Source organism: Pseudonaja textilis, chromosome 15 (genome assembly GCF_049901715.1).
Source record: "Pseudonaja textilis isolate UNSWEBS1 chromosome 15, rPseTex1.2, whole genome shotgun sequence".
In the NCBI taxonomy this organism is placed as follows: Eukaryota; Metazoa; Chordata; class Lepidosauria; order Squamata; family Elapidae; genus Pseudonaja; species Pseudonaja textilis.
This window is the reverse complement of record NC_142004.1, coordinates 3,972,683-3,994,961: the sequence shown is the minus strand read 5'-3', so window position 1 is coordinate 3,994,961 and position 22,279 is coordinate 3,972,683. Positions and strand designations below refer to the sequence as shown.

General features: G+C 47.9%; 1 protein-coding gene across 1 annotated transcript in view; it reads right to left on the bottom strand.

Moving 5' to 3' along the window:
• The window catches only part of DTX1 (deltex E3 ubiquitin ligase 1), a 33,389-nt gene extending 13,925 nt beyond the window's left edge, over nucleotides 1-19,464 (bottom strand). Inside the window, exons 1-2 of the mRNA XM_087913225.1 lie at nucleotides 18,421-19,464; nucleotides 1,382-2,066 (exon numbers count right to left, since the gene is read on the bottom strand). Of these exons, the coding sequence (XP_087769351.1) occupies nucleotides 1,382-2,066; nucleotides 18,421-18,679 (944 nt within the window). The 5' untranslated portion in view covers nucleotides 18,680-19,464. The remainder of the gene's footprint in view (nucleotides 1-1,381; nucleotides 2,067-18,420) is intronic.
• Nucleotides 19,465-22,279: the final 2,815 nt, after the last annotated feature.

Sequence of the window (22,279 nt, the reverse complement as noted above, 5' to 3'; positions counted from 1 at the left end):
TATGCAGACCAAGCTAAATCCCAAAATTGTAGGAAATTCTTGGAAGCTTGCCATTCAGGCAAATCAGCTATCAATGGACACACAGAGATAAGTTTACACACCATTCACAATAAAAAGCTAAGCGGGAAGGAACCAAAAAGACCAAACCACACGCTCTCCAGCAGCCTATACCCAGATAAGCAGGGATTAACACCAGACAAACAATCAAGAAGAAAACAATATCCTAATCAAATACCAGGGGGGAAATTACAGTCCCAACAACACGGGCAAGACAAGATATTGTATATAAACAAGGAGCCAATCTCACACTCAGTAGCACTGCTGATGTTACCTAGTAGGGCAATGAAACGTCTGCAAACAAATTATTATGTTCAAAAAGCACCAAGTTGGATTTGGAAACATTTACCTACAAGAAAACCCACCAAGCTCAGACACCACCAAGGATCCTACAGTCCTCCTCCTCCTTCCCACAAACCCCACTCCCTTCTAGCACTGATGTTGTTACCTAGTTGGGTAAGGAAATGTCTGCAAGGAAACAACGAAGCTCAGACAGCCCACAATAATCCTCTTCCTCCTCCCCATTCCCTTCTGGCACTGATGATGTTACCTACTTGGCCAGTCCAGTGTCTGCAAACAAACACCAAGCTCAGAGCACACCAAAGAGTGGTGGGATTCAAATTGTTTTCGGTGGGTGTGGCGTGGTGGGCGTGGCTTGGTGGGCGTGCTTTGCCTAATGCTGGCACGCAGCTTTCCCCACACCAGCTGAGACTGTTCTGACCCAACCCGGTTACCAGCAAGAAAATCTCAAACAAATGCATGAACTCAAACCTTCACTGCTTTAATCTACAAATAAACTTCTTGGTAGATAAAAGATGGCTTGCAGCCAATTAGTCCAAACAGAAAAGCCTCGACAGAATTCTTCAGATAAGCCGGAGTCGCCACACACAATGCTGAGTCCCTAGAAAGTTTTTGCCTTCTGCAAAAGCAAAAACCTTTTGAAACCAGGCTTATATTCCCTGGAGGGAGGGCCCATTACGTTGCATCCTTACTCCCGAGGCGCCTGTGCTGCTCCAGCTGTTCTCTTCTATGAATCATCCTGCGCTCCCGCGCACTTGGCACAGGCTCCTCGGGAACCTCCTCAAAAACTGGCCACTTGCTCCACTCGGTCGCCATCGATAAGCAAGGGCTGGATGTCTGATCTGTTCCTTCTATAGTCCACTATCAGCTCCTTGGTCTTATCAGTGTTGAGGACCAAGTTATTGTCTCCACACCACGAAAGCAACTCGTCCACCTCATCTCGGTAGGCAGACTCATCCCCCAACCCCCGGAGATAAGTCCCACCACCTGATGCTTTGAGGAACGCAAGCTCTCCAACACTTACCCAGGTGGGATGGAGGCTCTGCTACTTAGGATGGCCGCCCGCTGTGTCCCAGGTCGGTTCAGATTATTTTGACCCGGAACTTGAGTATTGTTGGGTGCGCTCTGACTTCGGGAGAAGGCGGTGGCAGCTGGCACCCCGTTGGCGGAACGCGACTGCTCCATCTTGGACACCCCTCCTGCCGGCACAGCCCCCAAAGACCACAAGGCCGTCCCGTTGAACGTATTGCTCTGGCGGACTGCCAGCGTCCCGTTGCTATTGCCCGCGTAGACTTTCCGGCGTTGGGAAGCCAAGATGGCGTTGGATGCTGCCCGGGTGCTGTTGACCAGCAGGCACTGCTGACACGAACAAGGGTGGCCAGAGTTGGTCCCCACTGGCCAGGATTGAGACTTGGGAATGGAGCCCATGATGAGCGGGTAGGCTAAATCCATGCGTCGCCGTAGACGGCGCTTCCTCTGGGTCTGGCGGTTCACCTGCGACATGCTGTTGAAGTAGATCAGGTAGCAGAACCCCAAGGAGGAGAGGTCCAACCAGGGGTGCTGCTTCTCGTAGGCATTCTGGATGGTGATGCAGATGTCCATATCGTAAGGGGTCCAGGAGTTGTTGTCGTTCTCCCACTCCCAGACCACCCCTTTGCCGGGAGCGGAAGAAGGGTCATAAAAATTCCTCCGGACTGGGCGCATGGTCCCTGCAAGAAAAGGGAGACCGCCAAGTGATATAACACAGATTAACAGAGTCGGAAGGGACCTTGTAGGTCATCTAGTCCAACCCCACCCACCCACCCAAGCAGTAGACCCTACACCGTTTCTGACAGATGGCAGTCCAGTCTCTTCTTGAAAGCTTCTGGTGATGGAGCTCCCACAACTTCCGAAGGCAAGCTGTCCCACCGAATACAGAATAACAGATTTGGAAGGGACCTTGGAGGTCATCTAGTCCAACCCACCCACCCCAAACATGAAACCCTACACCATTTCTGACAAAGGACAGTCCAGTCTCTTCTTGGAAGCCTCCAGGGATGAAGTGCCCACAATTTCTGGAGGCAACTTCTGTTCTTTACAGATTAACAGAGTCGGAAGGGACCTTGTAGGTCATCTAGTCCAAGCCCCCTGCCCAAGCAGGAGACCCTACACCATTTCTCCTTTCAGTTTCTTTTAGGTTAAAAAACAAAACAAAACCAGGTGGAGCCTCAGGAAAAAAATTCTTGCAAAATGATTTTCAGTCTATCAGCTAGAATCCCTGTGAACAACTTGTAGTTTTTCAGTAACACAGATTAACAGAGTCGGAAGGGACCTTGTAGGTCATCTAGTCCAACCTCCCCCCCCAAGCAGTTTTGTCCAACTAATTGATCTATTTATCTCCATTTGGATATTCTCTTTCTCAAGTTCACAGAGCAAAAACTGTAGAAGAAAAGATATTTGTTCTGCCTGTCATGAGAGGAGGGAGGGAGGGAAAGAGAAGGGGAGAAGAGAGGAATTAAGGGAAGGGAATGAGAGGAGGAGGAGGAGGGGAGGAAGCAGGGAAGGGAAGGGAAACGAGAAGGGAAGGGAAGTTCTCCCTCAGTGACCTCTGATGGAATCTGCTGAGGGTTGAGAACCACAAAACGGGAAGTGATCAACAGAAAAGTGACATCAGCAAGAATATCTGAGCAAAAGCTACCTTCCCTCCCTCCCTCCCTCCATTGACTGCGTGGAAACATCCACAGGAAAGCTGGCATTTATTCTACCTGACAAGGCACGGCAAGGTAGAACAATGGCCGGGCTGACCGGTTGGCGTGGCCAGAGGGCAAAGCCCTGAGACTAACCAAACTCTGCTCCAAACTGGCTGGGCGGTTGAAACCAAGGGAGGAACCTGGTGTGGATAGAAAGATACCCAGAACGAGGAAGGTGCTTGTTGCAGCAACACCCAGGCAGCGTTTGGAGGCCGCAGGCAGATGGGTGTGCTTTGGAAACGTGAAAAGATGGGTGGGCAAACCCAATTTTGCCCAAATAGTCCCTGATCCTTAGGTGAGCAAAGTTGGAGGCTTAACACCCAGTATAGGATTTATTATAAATCGTGGTTTGTTTTGAAAAAAAATGGAATTGGAAGAGGCGGCTTGGTCGAGTGATTAGGGCACCTGGGTAGAAACTGGGAGACTGGGAATTCTAGTCCTGGCTTAGCCATGAAAGTTGTCTGGATGACTTTGAGCCAATCACTAGGAGACGGTGAGTTCTAGTCCTGCTTTTGCCATGACAGCCAGCTGGATAGCTTTGGGCCAATCACTAGGAGACAGTGAGTTCTAGTCCCACCTTAAAAGCCGACCAGCTGACTTTCGGCTCCTCTCTATCATCCCAACCCACCTCCAGGATTGTTGTTGTTGTGGGGGAAAAAAATCGGCAAAGGAAAGTGTGTTGCATATATTCACCGCATCAATTTATTTGCAAATAGAATAAAGGCTGGATCACAAACAAATGGTGATTTCTCTCTCTATTCTTGTAGGCCTGGCGCAATCCCTCCATGGCTTAGGATGCACCCTGCTCTGTGAGGAACACAATGCGCACACACAGAGGGAGACACACAGACACGCAAACACTTTCTGCAACCCCCCATCCCAGGGTTTGCTGAGGCAGCCCTCGACAGAGTCCATGCATGCAATCAATAATGATGTTTGAAGTGTTACGTTAAACTATGCATCCCTCCCCAGGGGCTCGTAAAACTAAACAGCAGTACGCCAGCAGTTTCCATGGCGTTTGCTTTCAGCCAACATGGTTTGGCAAGCGGCCTGCTGCTATCGCTTGCAGCCCTCTCCAGCAGCAAGATCCCAGGGAGATATTGAGGGGGGAGGGAGAAGCTATCAAGAAAGGCAGGGGAGGGGGCTGGATCTAGGTTGCAAGGGGGCACACAGAAACTCTGCAGATAAAGGCTGGGCTTTTAGCACCACCTACTTTAGCACACCAACAATAAGGCATGAAGAGTCGTTAACCTAATCCTACGTAGCTTTTTCTCTGGTAATATCACACTACTAACTAGGGCATACAAAACATTGGCTAGACCAATACTTGAATACACTCCATCACTGGAGATCTTCAAGAAAAGACTGGACCATCGCTTGTCTGAAATGGCATATAATGTCTCCTGCTTGAGCAGGGGGCTGGACTAGAAGACCTCTGGGATCCCTTCCAACTCTTTTACTCTGTGTTCTATGTTCTCACTGTCCTCCCCCCCCCCCGACATCATTAAAAAGAAGTATTTTTTTTAAATTTCCTATGATATCATTTCGACTCCACCCAAGGGGCTTCCTGATATGTTCTAACCTTTCCATCGAAAAGGATGATCTGCCCAGCGATTTTGCATGATTTTTCTCTCTCTCTCTCTCTCTCTCTCGCTTGTGCAATCCGACCTACAATGAAGACCACAAGCTTGACCAAATGTAGTTCAAACATTAAAATCTGGGATTTTAAAACCTTTCATCCGGCTGTTTTTCCGTCCTTCTTTCTTTCGTTGTAATTCATTAAAGCCGTGCGGCGTTTCGGGGAATGAAAATGGCTTTTAACACCACGGTCTGTGTTTCCCTCTGATTGAGATGTTAAAAGGGACATAACAGATAACAGACAATCAGAGTTGGAAGGGAGCTTGTAGGTCATCTAGTCCAACCCCCCCGCCCAAGCGGGAGACCCTACACCATTTCTAACAAATGGCAGTCCAATCTCTTCTTGAAAGCCTGCAGGGATGAAGCTCCCACAAATTCCAAAGGCAACTTCTGTTCCATGGGTTGATTGTTCTCACTGTCAGAAAGTTTCTCCTTGTTTCCAGGTTGAATCTCTCCTTGTTGAGTTTCCATCCGTTATTCCTTGTCTGGCTTACAGGTGCTTTAGAAAATAGCTTGACCCCCTTCCTCCTCTCTGTGGCAGCCCCTCAAATATTGGAAGACTGCTCTCCTGTCTCCCCTGGTCCTTCTCTTCATTAGACTAACCAAACCCAGTTCCTGTAACTGTTCTTCATATGTTTTAGCCTCCAGTCCCTTAATCACCCTGGTTGCTCTTCTCTGTAGTTTTTCTAGAGCATCAACATATTTTTTATAGTGTGGTGGCCAAAACTGGATGCAGTACTCTAGGTGTGGTCTTACTAAGGCTTCATAGAGCGGTATTAGTACCTCCCTCGATACTAATACTAGTTTCATCCAGTCTATTATATGTGTCCTTTTGGTGCGATCCTTTTCAACTAGGAATCCGCAGAAAACTTCATTAACAATCCGATCAGCCCTGGATTTTGAATGGATTATTCTCCTGGCTTCTTTGGAAATGGCCTTGAAGAAAAAAAAATCTCAGCCCTTGGCTGCCTCACAGATATTTATTTCATGGACTGCTCTATCTAGCCGAAGAAAAAAAACCCTTGTAATAAAAAGCAAATAGACTAGGTTTTTTTCATTAACAAATGGGCCTCGACTTAATGACTTTTCATTGAGTGACTGTTTGAAGTTTAAAAACAGTCCTGAAAAAAGGGATATTTTTTAGGGATATTTTTCATACCGACGACTGTTGCAGCTTTCTCCATGGGTCATGGGATCAAAATACAGAGGCTCCCTTCTAGCACTGATCATGTTACCTAGTTGGGTAATGAAACGTCTGCAAGAAACCCACCAAGCTCAGAGAGCACTAAGGCCCCACAGCCCTCCTTCTCCTCCTCCTCCTCCTCTCCACAAACCTCACTCCCTTCTAGCACTGATAATATTACCTAGTATGGTAATGAAACGTCTGCCAGAAACCTACCAAGGGAGCACCAAGGACCTCACCATTCAACCCTGAGCTACCAATATCCTCTTTTATTATTGGTGCAATGTGTTTCCTTGGGGTTTGACCCAAGTCACTCCTTTTCCCCGGCCCGCATGACACCACAGACCATAAAACAAAGGGTTGAAGAAGTTCCACACCATGCAAACATTAATCAATTGTGGTTGTTGACTCCGGGTGTGCTCCAAACACGTCCCGTAATTTCCAAGCTACCTCTTTAATCATGAGCTTTTCCCTCCACCCAAGCAGTTTGGGCTATTATTAAATTAATAACTCAGCAAGCCAAGTCTCATCAACCTGATGTTGACTGTATTTGAAGACAGGATGATTAAAAAAAAAATAAATTGTGGTCTTTCTTCGATTCTAGGAGAGGTAAGAGCAAAAATCCCGTCGGGGAAAACTGGGGAGCTGATCTGAATCAGCAAGAGATATCAATTCTTGAATCGATCCCCTGCTGGGGGAAGAGCTCAAAGATTGCTTCAAGCCAGATCATCACGGAAAAATCTATCCGTGGTCGCTGAACATCCTCGGTGACTTGATGTCACATAATCTGTCAGTGGATCAATTAGAGCGATCCACATCTCTCCATTGGCCGTAGGCTGTTTGCTTTGCTTGGGTTCACCTCACAGGCTAAATTCTGCATGAGCCCAAACTATGATTTACTGAATGAATCCAACTGCCCAGTGTCAGCTTTGGAAGCCATATGTTACTCAGAAGCTTTGAAGCGGACACATTTAGTGAATGGGAATTTGGAAGGGGTGGATTTCATAGAGAGGTGGAAGATTAGACACAACAACATTCTTTTCTCAGAGAGTCAAGGACAAGTGACCCTGCACCTGGAGACGAGTGTTTGGAGGGATTTTCTCAGTTGGGACAATGGTGGATTGGGCCATGTGATGGACTGGTGGGTGCAGAGGATGGGTTTTGAATTTTCAATTGGGAAAGGGGAAACCCCGAACTCTCAGATTCTCAGATGGGCCAGTATGACTTCTTCAATAAATCCTTACTCGGATTAACTTTGTTTCTGAGTGCCAAATGAAATGGGGAGCTTCGTTGGAATGATGACACCCAAATTCAAACACCACATGGACAGTGAAGTTGGAGACCGCATTCATATCAGAGGTGGTATTCAGCCGGTTCTGACCAGTTCTGGAGAACCGGTAGTGGAAATTTTGAGTAGTTTGGAGAATCGGCCAATACCGCCTCTGATTGGCCTTATCCCCATCTATTCTCTGCCTCCCATTGAGTCCCAGCTGATTGGCTGGGTCTTCTTTAGTTGCCCTGCACAGGAGGACGGAGCTGGAAAGCGGGTTAGTGGTGTGCAGAGGTGGTATTCAGCAGGTTCCACGTGCAACCCTCCTACACACACACACACACACACACACACACACACACACACACACACAAAACAGGGTTTTCTCCCCCACTCTTCACCTCATCTCTGTTTGTCCAGGCTGGTTAATTGCTGTAATTATGGCTATTAATCAACTGCCTTCTAAGCAGCCTAGCAAGAAAGCAGAAGATTGAATTAGACATCTGCTTTTTGCTGAATCGGCTCTTTTCCTTCACCCGGGAGGAAGAATGCCTAGGGAAGCTGACAGCTGGGAGTAATCCCAGGTTGCCTCATTCAACCTCCTCCTCCTCCTCCTCCTTCCGTGCAAAGGTTGCTCAGCCGCAGCGTTTCAACCCGAATTGGCCGGATCGGATAGGAAGGGTCTGTTGCAAACAATTATATAAGAGACGCTCGCCTTCGCAGCTGGGTGACAGGGCGTCAACGGTTTGCAGAAAAAGCAAGAGATCGCTGCTTTTCCTACTTCGGGTGGGTCACAAATGTATAGTAGGAGATGGCCCAGGCTAGGCCCGAGGCAGGGAGGGGACAGCAAGCGTATCATCAGCCTGGAGTCCTTGCATGCCCACAAGAGATGGAAGTCCGGCCCTTCCTTGACTTTTATGCCAGTTTACTTGGACCATAAGTAGTTCCGAATCTTGTAGAGAGGGTTAGCGTGCAATAGACTGAGCAGCGTGGTGGCCTAGTGGTGAAGGCGCTCGCCTCCCACTCGGAAGGTGGAGAGTTCAAGCCCAGGTAGCGGCAGATGCTTCCTTTCCTCAGGTGCAAAGAGAAAATATTTGCTGTGAACTCCACATAGGTGCTAGGAAGGGCATCCGGCCAGTAAAGGCTCAGCTCTATCCAGTCCCCGTGACTCTACCCTGAATTTATTTGAACTGCCATGATTCCTGTTTTCCTGCGGTTGACAAGAATCTCCCCTCCCCTTCTCACTCTCACTCTCTCTCCCTTCCTTTCCTTCCTTCCTTTCCTTCTCTCCCCTTTTCCTTCCTTCCTCCCTTCTTCCTTTCTTGAGTTCTCTCCCTTATTCCTTCATTCCTTCTTCTCCTCTTCCCCTTCTTTCTCCTTCCCTCCCTCCCTTTTCCTCCCTCCCTTCCTTTTCCGCCTCCCTCCCTTTTTCCTCCCTTCCTTTTCCTCCCTCCCTCCCTCTTTCTTTCTTCCTTCCTTTTCCTCCTTCCCTTTTTCTTTTCTTCCTTCCTTTTCCTCCCTCCCTCTTTCTTTCTTTTCTTCCTTCCTTTTCCTCCCTCCCTTTTTCTTTTCTTCCTTCCTTTTCCTCCCTCCTTTTCTTCCTTCCTTTTCCTCCCTCCCTTTTCTTTTCTTCCTTCCTTTTCCTCCCTCCCTCTTTCTTTCCTTCCTTCCTTCCTTTTCCTCCCTCCCTTTTTCTTTTCTTCCTTCCTTCCTTTCCCTCCCTCCCGCTTTCTTTTCTTCCTTCCTTCCCTCCTTTTCCTCCCTCCTTCCTTCCTTCTTTCTTTCTTTTTTCTTCCTTCCTTTCTTTCCTTCCTTTCCTTTCTTCCTTCCTCTTCCTCCCTCTCCCTTTCTCATTGGCTCCAGCTCAGAGGAAGATAGAAAAGTCCCTTCAGTTGTGACAAAGCCCTTGGCCACCTGCTTGGGGGTGACCCAGGAATCTCATCCAAGCACCAGGCAAGCATGCCAACGTCTCCTGCAGTATTGGCTCAGGGAGCAATGCACCATTTGGGTGGTTGCTGGAAGTCTCCATGCACCAGATCCCAACAGCAGGCTGGCGGCCTCACAAAAACAGAAGTGACTAGATCTCCCCTCCCTTCCTCCTTCCCTCCACATACCAAATCTGGTTTCTGAATTGGCCCCTTGGCCTCAGGCACAGAATCAACATCTAAGCTTGTGGGGCAGGAAGGTAGATTTAAACCAGAGAAAATACTAAGCAGAAAAACCAAGATTAACACTTGCCAAGGTTAGGGCAAATGCTTGTGTGAACGCAGTCTGGGAATGACGAACTACTAGGCAAATTAAAATATTGTTCTGATTTGTTTTAGTTATTTAGATGTATCTCTTGCTATCTCTATCCATCCATCCATCCATCCATCCATCCATCCATCCATCCATCCATCCATCCATCCATGATGTTATATTATTTTATACAAAGAGAGAAGAGGAAGGAGAAAAATAGATCCATCCCTTTTCACCCTTTTGAATTAGAATTATTTGTACTTCATGTGTATTATTTCAGTCTTTGTTCCGTACTTACAGCAAGTCAAACAATACAACGTTTGCAAAAGTTAATGTCCAATGATTGCTATAGCTCAGCTCTCTAGTTTGACTTTTTTTTGTAATAGCTCCAACTATTATTGTGTACAGCACAGTTGTTTATTTTAACTATTCACTATATTTGGGAATATAAACTCTGTGTGTGTGTGTGTGTGTGTGTGTGTGTGTGTGTGTGTGTGTGTGTGTAAACCATGGTGTCTGGCTTAAATTGATGACAGTCCAGCCACTAAAGTTTATTTAAGAAACCGTGGCTTAGGCTGATGTGTAAAATCCCACTGAAGCTTCCACAATTTCTGAGGGTGATCTCTCCTTGGTCAGTTTCCATCCATTATTCTTTGTCTGGCTTTTCGAGAAGAGGAAGGGGTCAAGCTATTTTCCAAAGCACCCGAAGAGCCAGACAAGGAATAATGGATGGAAACTGACCAAGGAGAGATTCAACCTGGAAATAAGGAGAAACTTTCTGACCGTGAGAACAATCAACCAATGGAACAGAAGTTGCCCTCAGAAATTGTGGGAGCTTCATCCCTGGACACTTTCAAGGAGAGATTGGACTGCCACCTATCAGAAATGGTGTAGGGTCTCCCTCTTGGGCCGGGGGTTGGACTAGATGACCTACAAGGTCTTTTCCAACCATTATCTGTTATCTGTTGCTCTTCTCTGCCCTCTTTCCAGAGTCAGGTCCTCCTTCCCAACCTCCTACTTGAGCAGGAGATTCTGTACCATTCCAGAGAAGTGGCTGTCCAGTCTCTTCTTGAAACCCTCCAGTGATAAGAGCAGCCAAAACTCCTGAAGGCAAAAACCATCCCCCTGGTCAATTGTTCTCACTGCAGGAAATTTCTCCTTAGTTCTAGGTCGGATCTCTTCTAATGATCTTCCACCCGTGGGTTTTGTGGTCAAGTGCTTTGGAGAATAGCTCGACCTTCTCTTCTCTGTGGCAGACCCTCAAATATTGCAAGACGGCCATCGTTTGACAATAGGAAGAAGGACTTACGGAGAAAGAAGCATTCTTGATCATTGAATCATTGCTCGCCTCTTTTTAGACCTTAACTTTTGTATACTGTTTTTCAGTTTAAATGCTTTATTATGTACCACCCAGAGTCCTCCTTGTGCGTCCAATCACACTTGACCAATATATTTTGTTCTATTTCTATTTCTTTCTATTTCTATTTCTTTTCTCTCCCCTTTCCCCTCCTCTCCCCTCCCTTCCCTTCTGTTCCAAAATGTGATCAATAAATGAACAAAACCAAATACACAACTGCTTTCTACAATGAGCAATCTTGCCCCCACTCTCCCAATTCTGTGGAATCCACCGGCCTATTGCATCAAATTGGCACCTCCAGCCTGACTTTGCAGCTGGACTCTCTCTCTCCCAGCCTTTTGTCTGGAAAGCTATTTCTTTTCTCCCTTGAAAGATTGTCAGTTTCAAAGTTCCAGTATTACAGTCTGTGACAGGTTTGCTACAGAACAAATGAGGGTGACGTGGTTTTTTTTTTTTTTTTGGTGTTTCAAAGGATAATAATTAAAAAGAAAAGAAACGGGGAAGGTAGCAATTAGAAAGAACAGGAGACAAACCCTGCGCGTGTTGGTGGAGCAGATCAAAGGTTTTAATAGCCAGGTAAGGATTACCGTCTTATCTTAAACAAAATACTCATCAAAGGAAGAAAGCAGATGTAAAGCTGCAAACATTTTTGCATTTTAAATTTTAGGTCATCTTCAATAAACAGTGAGAGGGAGGGAGGGAGGGAGAGCGAGAGAGGGAAAGGGAGAGAGGAAGAGAGAGGGAGAGGGAGAACAAGAGAGGGAGGGAAGGAGAGGGAGAGAGAGAGGGAGAGGGAGAGAGGAAAAAGAGAGAAGAAGAGAGAGGGAAAGAGGTAAAGGGAGACAGTGAGAGAGGGTGGGGAAGGAGAGAGGGAGAGAGAGGGGGAGGGAGAGCGAGAGAGGGAAAGGAAGAGAGGAAGAGAGAGGGAGAGGGAGAACAAGAGAGGGAGGGAAGGAGAGGGAGAGAGAGAGAGAGGGAGAGAGGAAAAAAGAGAGAAGAAGAGAGAGGGAAAGAGGTAAAGGGAGACAGTGAGAGAGAGGGGGAAGGAGAGAGGGAGAGAGAGGGGGAGGGAGAGCAAGAGAGGGAAAGGAAGAGAGGAAGAGAGAGGGAGAGGGAGAACAAGAGAGGGAGGGAAGGAGAGGGAGAGAGAGAGGGAGAGGGAGAGAGGAAAAAAGAGAGAGGAAGAAAGAGGGAAAGAGGTAAAGGGAGACAGTGAGAGAGGGGGGGAAGGAGAGAGGGAGAGGAGGGGAGGGAGAGGGGGAGGGAGAGGGAGAGAGAGAGCGGAACCCTGGGCCCTATCCAATAAAATGCAATTCAGCAGTGAGAATAAGTGATGTCCTATCACTTAGGCAAGAAGAAATAAATGCACAGGTATAGAATAGCTGGTCCCTGGCTCAACAGCAGAGACTGTGAGAAGAATCTAGAACACCTACTGGACAACTATTTAAGGATGAGCCAGCAGTGTGCTGCAGCTGCCAAAAAAAACCCCCCAATAGATTCATTCCTAGGTCAACAAAGGGATAGCCTCGAGATCACATGAAGTGACAGCAGTACCACTTCATAACGCAAAGGTGAGGCCACACTCGGAATACTGCATCTCATTCTGGTCATCATGATGCTAAAAAGATGTTGATGTCAACTCATAAAACATTCCTATGCCTAGTAGTTTCCATTTAAAAAAATGTGGGGAGGGGGAGGAAGGAAATCTGGAAGAGCCGTGCAGCAGTTTGGAAGCGAAAGTACATTCCGACTCTTCTCTTTAAAAGATTGTAGCTAAACTACCAGAGCGTTTGCCCACGAAGATATTTAATCGGAGAACGCGATTGATGATACCCAGCCTGTGAAGGTGCTCAACTGGAGAATATGATTTATGACACCACCCATGGGGGAGGGGGGAAACAGGGTCATAGGGGACTGTAAATGACGTAGGCCAGAGTTGGCTTCTTAAAGGGCAGGGCACTGCATCCACTGATTAAATGGTCAACCGTTTCATCTTTCTCATTGCAGAGGCGGCATTTGCTGTTGGTGGTGACATGCTATGTGTTCAAAGTATTATTATTATTATTATTATTATTATTATTATTATTATTATTATTATTATTATTATTATCATCATCATTATTACTTTTATTTATTAAACTTGAAACTCAGTCAACTGAACATGAAAAATGTATCACAAATACTAGTTGTTGTTATTCCACCCAGTCAATATTTTACCTCCATAACAGTCTTGCGTAGTGTCAGCCTTGAGAAAGAGAAAATGGAATTTTAAAAATACCAACTTTCGTTATGATCACATGTCAGTTTAAAAGTTATAGCATGTCACTCTTATATGCTGCCAGTGATAACATAAAGCTAATATAAAAGATTTAATTATGAGGTTGTTGCTTTTTTAAAGAACATAATTCCCAGTTGATTTAAAGTGCTATCAGCTTGGCTAATGAAAAATTGTGAACACCAGCGCGATTCTTCAAAATCAGATTTTATTATATGGGAGGTCATATTTGTCATTTATTTATTTTTATTTGTACTTAAGTAAATGTGGCTATATATCTGCCACTCCTTGGGATTGTTTTGATTCTTTTTTCCTTTGTGATAATTCTCAAATTTATACCCATTTTATTCTACGCTGAATCAAAGGAGAGATTATACGATTCTGCTTAGAACATTAGCCTTGTTTTTACAGTGCAGTTAAATGAAAACAGCTACTACTCAATTATTACCAGTTATGCTGGAAGTGTATTAAAGAACTAAGATCTTAGGATATTTCTCCTGAAGGCTATATCCAGTCATCACATACAAAATCCATACCGGGATTATTTTTAACAATGAAAATACAGGACGACGGATGCAACATGTCTGAATGAATAAACACCTCCTTTCTCTTGGCTTTAATTTTTTTAAAAGTGACTATGATGGATTAGTTCTTAATTATCAAGATACTTGAAATGTTTCACAAGTAGTTCTTGACTTACTACTAGAGGTGGGTCCAAAATTTCTGTTGCTAAGCGAGGCAATTGTGGTCGTAACTCGAGGATCGCCTGTTAAGTTATAACTGCTGTAAAGAAGACGGGAAGGCTTTCGTTTTTCTTTCCTTTTCTATTTTTCTGCTATTTCTTTTCTTTTTGTTTTTGTTTTGTCTTTTCCTTTTTTTTCAGCTTTGAGTTTGTCCTATTCTTGTATTTCAACATTTCAATCGATCAATCAGAATAGAGCCCAAAAGAACGTTTGAGATTCTATTATATTCTATTTTTTGAAGCAAAGAGTTGAATATTTTAGCAAACTGCAGTAGAACATAGAACAAAAGGGTAGGAAGGAACCTTAGAGGTCTTCCAGTCCACCCTCTGCCCAAGCAGGGGACCCTATACCATTTCAGACAAATGGCTGTCCAATCTTTTCTTAAAACCTCCAGTGATGGAGCATTCACAACCACTGAAGGGGAAACATTCCAGGGGTTAATGGTTAATTTCAATAACATTAGAAAGAAAGAAAGAAAGGAAGGAAGGAAGGAAGGAAGGAAGGAAGGAAGGAAGGAAGGAAGGAAGGAAGGAAGGATTGATTCTTGGGTGCTTCTCTGGTTAAACCCAACCTGTGAACCCCCTCTCGGATAATTCTTGCAAATCAATTCTTCTCTCCCCATCTACTAACTGGAGGAAATTTGGAGTTATGGATGGGGTTGGGGTTTTTTTTTGGGTTTTGTTTTGCAAAGCAGGGCGGCTGATGAAATCTTTCCGATCAAACCCGCCCCTCTCCAAAGCTTTGGTGTGAGATGCTCAACTGCATCCTGGCTGTTTTGGAAACATTGCGCCTTCTGCAGAGGAAGACTGCTGCACGCACACACACACACACACACACACACACACACACACACACACGTACACACTTATGGGAGGGGGACCAGGGGACCTCTGCACGGTAGGCTGTTGATGATCAGCGTGTGCAATTTAGAAAGCCCTAGGGAGCCACCGGTGAGACTCAGCGGGAACTAGACCAAAAAAATATGTTTTTTTGTTGTTTTCCACAGGGACCTTCGACACCAAGGGAGAATTATTGTGACCCACAGAGCACCGTCCTCGGAATAAACACAAACTCTAGTTTTCTTCCAGTCAGGCTGGGAAGACCGGGGGGGGGCAAACTCCTCCTGCCCAACTGGAAGGCTGGTGTTGACCCATCGGGTTTGCATCTATAGCGTTATCAACCCTGGTTGAAAATCCAGAAAGACTGGCAAGCTTGGGGCAAGGTGGACAACCCAACAAGGCAGACCCAGGCTTCAGAGGATAATTTGATCTGCAGAAAAAACAGTTGCTACCGACCTGCCTTCCATGGAGGGCCTGTATATCCTGCACGAGTCAAAAAAAGGGCTGGGAAAATATCTACAGACCCCTCACATCCTGGACATAAACTGGTTCAACTCTACCCTCAAAACGACACTTATGAGCCCTGCACACCAGAACAACTAGACACAAGGGGAGTTTTTCCTCGAACGCCATCACTCTGCTAAACAAATAATTCCCTCAACGCTGTCAAATTACTTAGTAAGACTGTAGTACTATTCTTCTTCTCGTCTTTCCCATTACCTATCTCTTCCCACTTATGACTATAACCGTGTTGCTTGTATCTTTACAATTTATATTGTTCTATTTGTTTTCCTTTTGGTTGCGTAGTAGTAACCTAGGTATGATTTGATTCAGAGGTGGGTATTCAGCCGGTTCTGACCAGTTCTGGAGAACCAGTAGCAGAAATTTTTACCACCTCTGGAGATTTTACAACATCCTTCCCCTGCCACGCCCACCAAGCCACGCCCACAGAACCGATAGTAAAAAAAAATTGAATCCCACCACTGATTTGATTGCTTATAGTAATCTATGACTATCACTAAGTGTTGTATCTTACGATTCTTGATGAATGTATTTTATTTTTTCTTATGTACACTGAGAGCTTACGCACCAAAGACAAATTCCTTGTGTGTCCAATCACACTTGGCTAATAAAGAATTCTATTCTATTCTATTCTATTCTATTCTATTCTATTCTCTATCCTATCCTATCCATTTAAGCTCACACTGACTGCTTCAGTGACTCCATCCAGCCCCTTCCTTTTCTGTCATCTCCTCCTCCTCCTCCTCCTCCTCCTCCTCCTCCTCCTCCTCCTCCTCCTCCTCCTCCTCCTCCTCCTCCTCCTCCTCCTCCTCTTCTTCTTCTTCTTCTTCTTCTTCTTCTTCTTCTTCTTCTTCTTCTTCTTCTTCTTCTTCTTCTTCTTCTTCTTCTTCTTCTTCCCTCCATCGTTCCCAGCATTCGGCTCTTCTCCAGGGAGTCCTTCTTTCTCATGAGGTAGCCAAAGTCTTTGAGTTTCATCCCCAGGATCTGACCTTCTAAAGAGCAGTCAGGGCTGGTCTCCTCTAGGACTGACCAGTTGGATCGCCTTGCAATGCAAGGGACTCTCTGGTCCCTTCTCCTCCAGCACCAGAGTCCAAAGGCCTCCATTCTTTGGAGCTCAGCCTTCCTTATGGTCCAACTTTCACAGCCCTACATTGCAACTGGGAAAACCACAGCCTTGACTATAGAGTCAAGTGATCTAAATAAGGATGTTCCAAAATCTATCGGGTATGAAGGTTTAAAAGGCTGACAGGCCGAGAGACGCTCAGCTGATCAAGCCGTTTTTCAGTTCTGTTGAAAAGAATCAACTCGCTTCTGTTGAAAATACACACGTAAACACACACGCATACACAAACACACATCTGTTTCAACGGTCCCTCTGGATTTCTGGCAACCCCAAAGAGGAAAGTAAACAAGATCAATTGCAGGGAATTTAGCGGAGAGGAAAATAATAATAAAAACAGAACCAGGATGGTTAGTCTGGAGAAAAGAAGGACCAGTGAGGGACACGATAGCAGTATTTCAATATTTGAGCGGCTGCCCCAAAGAAGAGGGGGTCAAGCTATTCTCCAAAGCACCTGAAGGCAGGAGGAGAAGCAACGGATGGAAACTAATCCTAATCGAAGAGAGAAGCAACCTGCAATTAAGGAGAAACTTCCTTAACGGTGAGGACGATTAACCAGTGGAACAACCTGCCTCCAGAAACTATGGGTGCTTCATCACTGGAGGTCTTTAAGAAGAGATTGGACAGCCACCTGTATCTGAAATGGCATAGATGCTTGAGATGGTTGGACTAGAAGACCTCCAAGGTGCCTTCCAGCTCCATTCTGAAATCTATATAAAGGAGCAAATACAGTCTGCAGTTCAGCTTTACCAATGGACCACAGTGTCTTCTAGTGTACATCACCAGCAGCCGTTCACTTTCCCTGCCCTCATGAGATCTAGAAGCTTATTCTCTTTAAGTGAATTATTTCCCCGCTTCAGAGCTGCACCCCACTGTCTCCGGCAGCAAAGCAGAAGAGGATATCAGATTGATGTTCTTAGGGTGCCCCAAGACTTCCTCCCCCACCCTCCCTCTACGCACAAATCCGTCAGGCCACCCCACAAATCTGAGGAAGGCGACTGGCCTTGTCTTGTTTTTGAAAAACAACCTGTTTTTCTTTTTTTAAAAAAAAAAACAAACTCTTGGATGACCACATCTTTGGCATCGTAGCTCCACACAGGAGGAAGGAAGAAAAAGAAAAGAGAGTGCCCAACACGCACACGCACAATTCCGATTCGAAAGCTTGGCACAATCCTACCCCCCCCCACCTCAACTGCAGAGGGAGATCCTATGGACGTCAATAAGCCGCCCGTTGCATCCCATGGGCAGTGGAGCTGGCTATCATCCTGCAATGTTCCATCCTTCTTTTTGGAGCGGGGGAGTAGCGCAAAGACGAGGGGTAAGATTGGGGCCTTCCCAGACCCTGTCTTATAACTCCACCCGGATAGTTGTGGTGGTGGTTGTTTATCCCTTATACGGCGAAATACCGGAGCACCCTGCAATTTTCGGCTGGCTGCTGAGTACCCAAATCAGACCTCAAACACCCAAATATCTACTGGGCGGTTGTAAGCCTCGTATGTTCCAACCTTAACGTCTTTGCTGCTATTGCTTGTAGTAACCTTTGTGGCGATCATGCTACCTTTCTAAGGAAGGGCGAGCATTGCTCTTCTGGAAGGACAACAATCTTAAAAGAGGGAGATTTGCACAAACACACACACACACACAGAATTGCAGAATAAAAGCATTTCTCAAACCCACCCCTGCAAACTGCAAAGCAACAGTCGAGGGTGGTTGTTTTTTTTAAAAACCACACCACCACCTCTCTCTGGATTTTGCTTGTCGTGTCTGGGTCTCCCACTCTCCAAAATGTTAGCCAACGTGAAGAGCAGCCAAGAGGTGGGGGACATCTGCTGTCCCAGAAAGGAACCCCAAATGGGAAGAAATTGCTATTCTTCTTCCATTTCCCTGCAGGGAGAAAACTAGCCTGCCAGGGATGCCTTCCAAGTAGAAATCTAGCGAGTCAGGGTTGTTGTTTTCCTCAACCTGTCCTGTTTTTTTTTTTCAGCGTGTGAAGAGGGTGTCTCTCTCTCTCTCTTTCTCTCTTTCCCTCCCTCCCTCCATTAAACCCCCTCCCCAATATACGTGCTTTCAATTGTGATTAAAGGGAGGGATTTTAATTGTTCCCTCCACCCAAGCATTTACCGTGAGGGTAACACCCGTTGAGGCTTACCTGTATCCTGACGGAACTGGTGCATGGATTGTAAATCTATAATGTACGGAGAGAGCTGGGCATCCACCTGTCCGAGCACCACGCTGCCCCGAGCATCTTCTTTCAGGATGTTCTCGATGTGGTGGCAGACGGCCGCCGTGTAGGGCCTCCACCGGCTGTGCTCATTCAGCCATTCCCACACCACCACCCGGGCCATGTTGGTGGGGGGGAAGCCCAACCCGTTGGCAAAAAGCAGCGCCCCCGGACCAGGCCTTGCCATGCTGGCGATGCTGCTGTTGCTGCTGCCTTCTGTGGGCCAGGCATGGGAGGCTGGCGGGGTCCTTCTCGCCTCCTTGGGGTGCCCCAGGATGGGTTTAGGAGTAGTTTATCCCCCCCCACACACACACCCTGTTTCTCAGGCTCTTCTCTTCTCTTCGCGTCCAAACTGCAGCTCCATCCAGCCTTCGGCGAGATCCGACGGGACTTGCGCGAAGAAGCAACGATCGGCCAAGATGCCCTGGGCGGGGAAGCGGCCAGTTTCCCAGATCCGGTCAGTTTCAAGCAGAAAAGATGAATGGAGTTTTCCAGGTCCTTTTGAGGCAGGCGGGAAGAAGAATGTAGTGGAGCGGAGGCCGGAAATTCCCAAAGTCCATCTTTTCAGAAAGGCAGTTCGGAAAGAGCCAAAGGGGCTCAGGTGCCTGTTTTTTTTTTCTGCAGCAGCTTTTGTTTTTTTCAAGGCGGGGGCGGGGGGGCCGGGCAGGGAGGGGAGGGGGCAGCAGCGAGGTCTCTTCCTTCCCTTCTGCTGAGAAATAGATGGGAGCGCTTCTTCTTCTTCTTCCGCCCAGGTGTTTAACGGACCCCCGTCCCAAGGAGGGACCTACTCAAGCACCCTTCCGAGCCCCCCAGAATAGCCCGCCCCCTCCCCGAGTCTCGGAGGCGGGGGGAGATCAGTCTCCAGTCAATCGCTCAGCTTCGGTCCGGAGGGGGAAGGTAGAGTCGGTGGAGGGTGGGCCTGAGTGAGGAAGGGTCTCCTCCTTCTCGGCCCCCCTCAGAGGAGAGAGGGGGCGGCCCGCCCAGCTGGAGATTCGGCTCCTCCGCGAAGCCCCGTCTTCCTGGCCGCGCAGCTCCGGCTGCTGCTCCGGCTGCTGTGGCTGCCGCCGCCGGCGAGACGGTATCAGCCGCGTTTGGCGCAAACCGGTTCCCCAACCCGGTCTGGCTCCTGATGTGGAGGCGGGGAGGAGCTGGAGGACAAGCCTAGGAAGGCGGCGGGGGGAGTGGGGGGGAGAGGAGGAGAGAAAGAAAAGCGAATGAGGAGGGGGGTTCAAATCCGGCGCTTCTCCGGATTCCACGGCGGCGACCCTTCGCGGCTGCAGCGTTCTCCATCCGTCTCTTCCCCCCTTTCTTTCTTTCTTTCTTTCTTTCTTTCTTTCTTTCTTTCTTTCTTTCTTTCTTTCTTTCTTTCTTTCTTTCTCTTCCTTTCTCCCTGCCTCCCTCTCCCCCCTTCCCCCTTCTCTCCCCTTACCTCTCTCTCTTTCTCTCCGTTTTTCCCTTTCCCCCTCTCTCTCAAATCTCTCTCCCCTCCCTTCCTCTCTCCCCCACCTCTCTCTTTTTCTCTCCCTGTTTTTCCTTTCCCCCTTTCCCCTTCTCTCCCCCCACCTCTCTCTCTTTCTCTCCGTTTTTCCCTTTCCCCCTTTCCCTTCTCTCCCCCTTCTCTTTCTCTCCCTGTTTTCCCTCCCCTCTCAAATCTCTCTCTCTCCCTTCCTTCCTCTCCCCCCCTCCTCTCTCTTTTCTCTCCCCGCCTTTCCCTTTCCCCCTTTCCCCTTCTCTCCCCTCACCCCTTTCTCTCCCTTCCTCCAGGTCTCCCACTCTCCCTCTATCTCTCTCCCTTTCCCCTTTCCCCCTCTCTCCGGCCACCTCTCTTTCTCTTCCTCCCTCCCTCTCCCCCTCTCTTTCCCTCTCCCCCCTCCCGCTTTCTCTCCCTCCCTCCCTCCCTCCCTCCCTCCCTCTACTAACCCACTCGCCGCCTCCCCATCGCCCTACCCTCCCTCTCTTTGGGGTTCACAGTCTTCGGTTGGAATGAAAAGACCCTCCTCGCCCCTCCCCACCCCACCCCACCCCAAGGCGCACGGCTGGCTCCCTCACCCCCTTCTCACCCGCCCCCTCCCCTCCTCCCGGCCGGGCTTGCACACGTCAGAACGCCTGGCAGGCGGAGAGCGAGGGTGCCCGGGGGCAGGGAAGGAGGGAGGGAGGGAGGGAGGGAAGGTGGGCAGGGGAGGGCGGGGAGAGGGGCAACGCCTCCTGGCCCCTAAGGGGGCGACCTGGAGTGTCGCCCTCGCCCTATAGCACCCGGACCCCCCTCCCCCGCAGCCTTCCTCTGTCTCCCCCCGCCTTATCGCGCGCTGCCCTGAGCAAGAATGGCGCAGGCGAGATGCTGGCGGGGGCGGGGAAACGGGGGGAACCGAGGAAGGCGGGGGGAGGGAAAGGAGGTGGGGAGGGGGGGGGAATCCCTGGCCCCTCCTCTGGAGGCGGCTAGAAACCGCAGAGAAACCAGCCGCCTGTCCTCCCTCCTCCCTTCCCTCCCCTCCTCCCGCCCCTTCCCGGGCACCACGTCCCCCGCGTGGATCGATGCCAGCTTCTCACCCAGCCCTGCCGCCGCTCGAGCCTCGGGCTCGCCTCTGAGCCTTCGCAGGACGCCCCGCGAAGAAGCGGACCGGCCGATCCGTAATCAATCAATCAATCTATCAATCAATCTACCTGTCTGTCTATCTATCTATCTATCTATCTATCTATCTATCTATCTATCTATCTATCTATCTATCTATCTATCTATCTATCTATCTATCTATCTATCTATCTATCTATCATCCATCCATCCATCCATCCATCGATCTATCTTTCTATCTGTCGGTCTGTCCTTCATCTCTCTCTATCTCTATATATATCCATTTATCTATCTGTCTGTCTGTCTCTATATCTATCTATCTATCTATCTATCTATCTATCTATCTATCTATCTATCTATCTATCTATCTATCTATCTATCTATCTATCCATCCATCCATCCATCGATCTACCTACTTATCTGTCTGTCTGTCTGTCTCTCTCTATCTCTCTCCCTATCTCTCTATATCTATCTGTCTGTCTCTCTCTATATCCATCTATCTATCTGTCTGTCTATCTATCTATCTATCTATCTATCTATCATCAATCTACCTACCTACCTGTCTCTATATCTGTCTGTCTGTCTGTCTCTCTCTCTCTCTCTCCCTCCCTATCTCTCTATATCTGTCTGTCTGTCTGTCTGTCTGTCTCTCTCTCCCTCCCTATCTCTCTATATCTGTCTGTCTGTCTGTCTGTCTGTCTCTCTATCTCTCTATGTCTATATCTATCGCTTTCTCTCTCTCTCTCTGTCTCTCTCTCTCTCTCTGTTCAAGCATCCCCTCGAGAGGGGTAGACAGCCCCGTCGATCTGCTCCATCACCAAGGCTGGAGAGTTCTACCTGTCCTGTTCTTTATCACCCTCACCTGGTGAGGGTTCATTCAGGGTCCCGGCAGAGCAGGGGTTAAGCCAGCGAGTGCCCCCACCACCACCACCACCATCCAGGTGGCTTTGGTGGGGCTCCAGAGCAGGAGCAAGGAACCAGTGGACCTCCCGATGTTGCAAGTCCAGAGAGACCGCACAACCGGGAGGGTGGCCGGGAGATGCACTTCCTTGACACTTGGCACCTCCAAAGGTCCCTTGGGAAACCAAGAGGCTGGCTGACCTGAGAGAGAGCCCACTGGCCAGATGATGGTCCCTAGCTGAGTAATGAGACGTCTGCAAGAAGAAGAAGAAAGCAAGTTCAGAGAGCACTAAAGACCCTACAGTCCTCCTCCTCCTC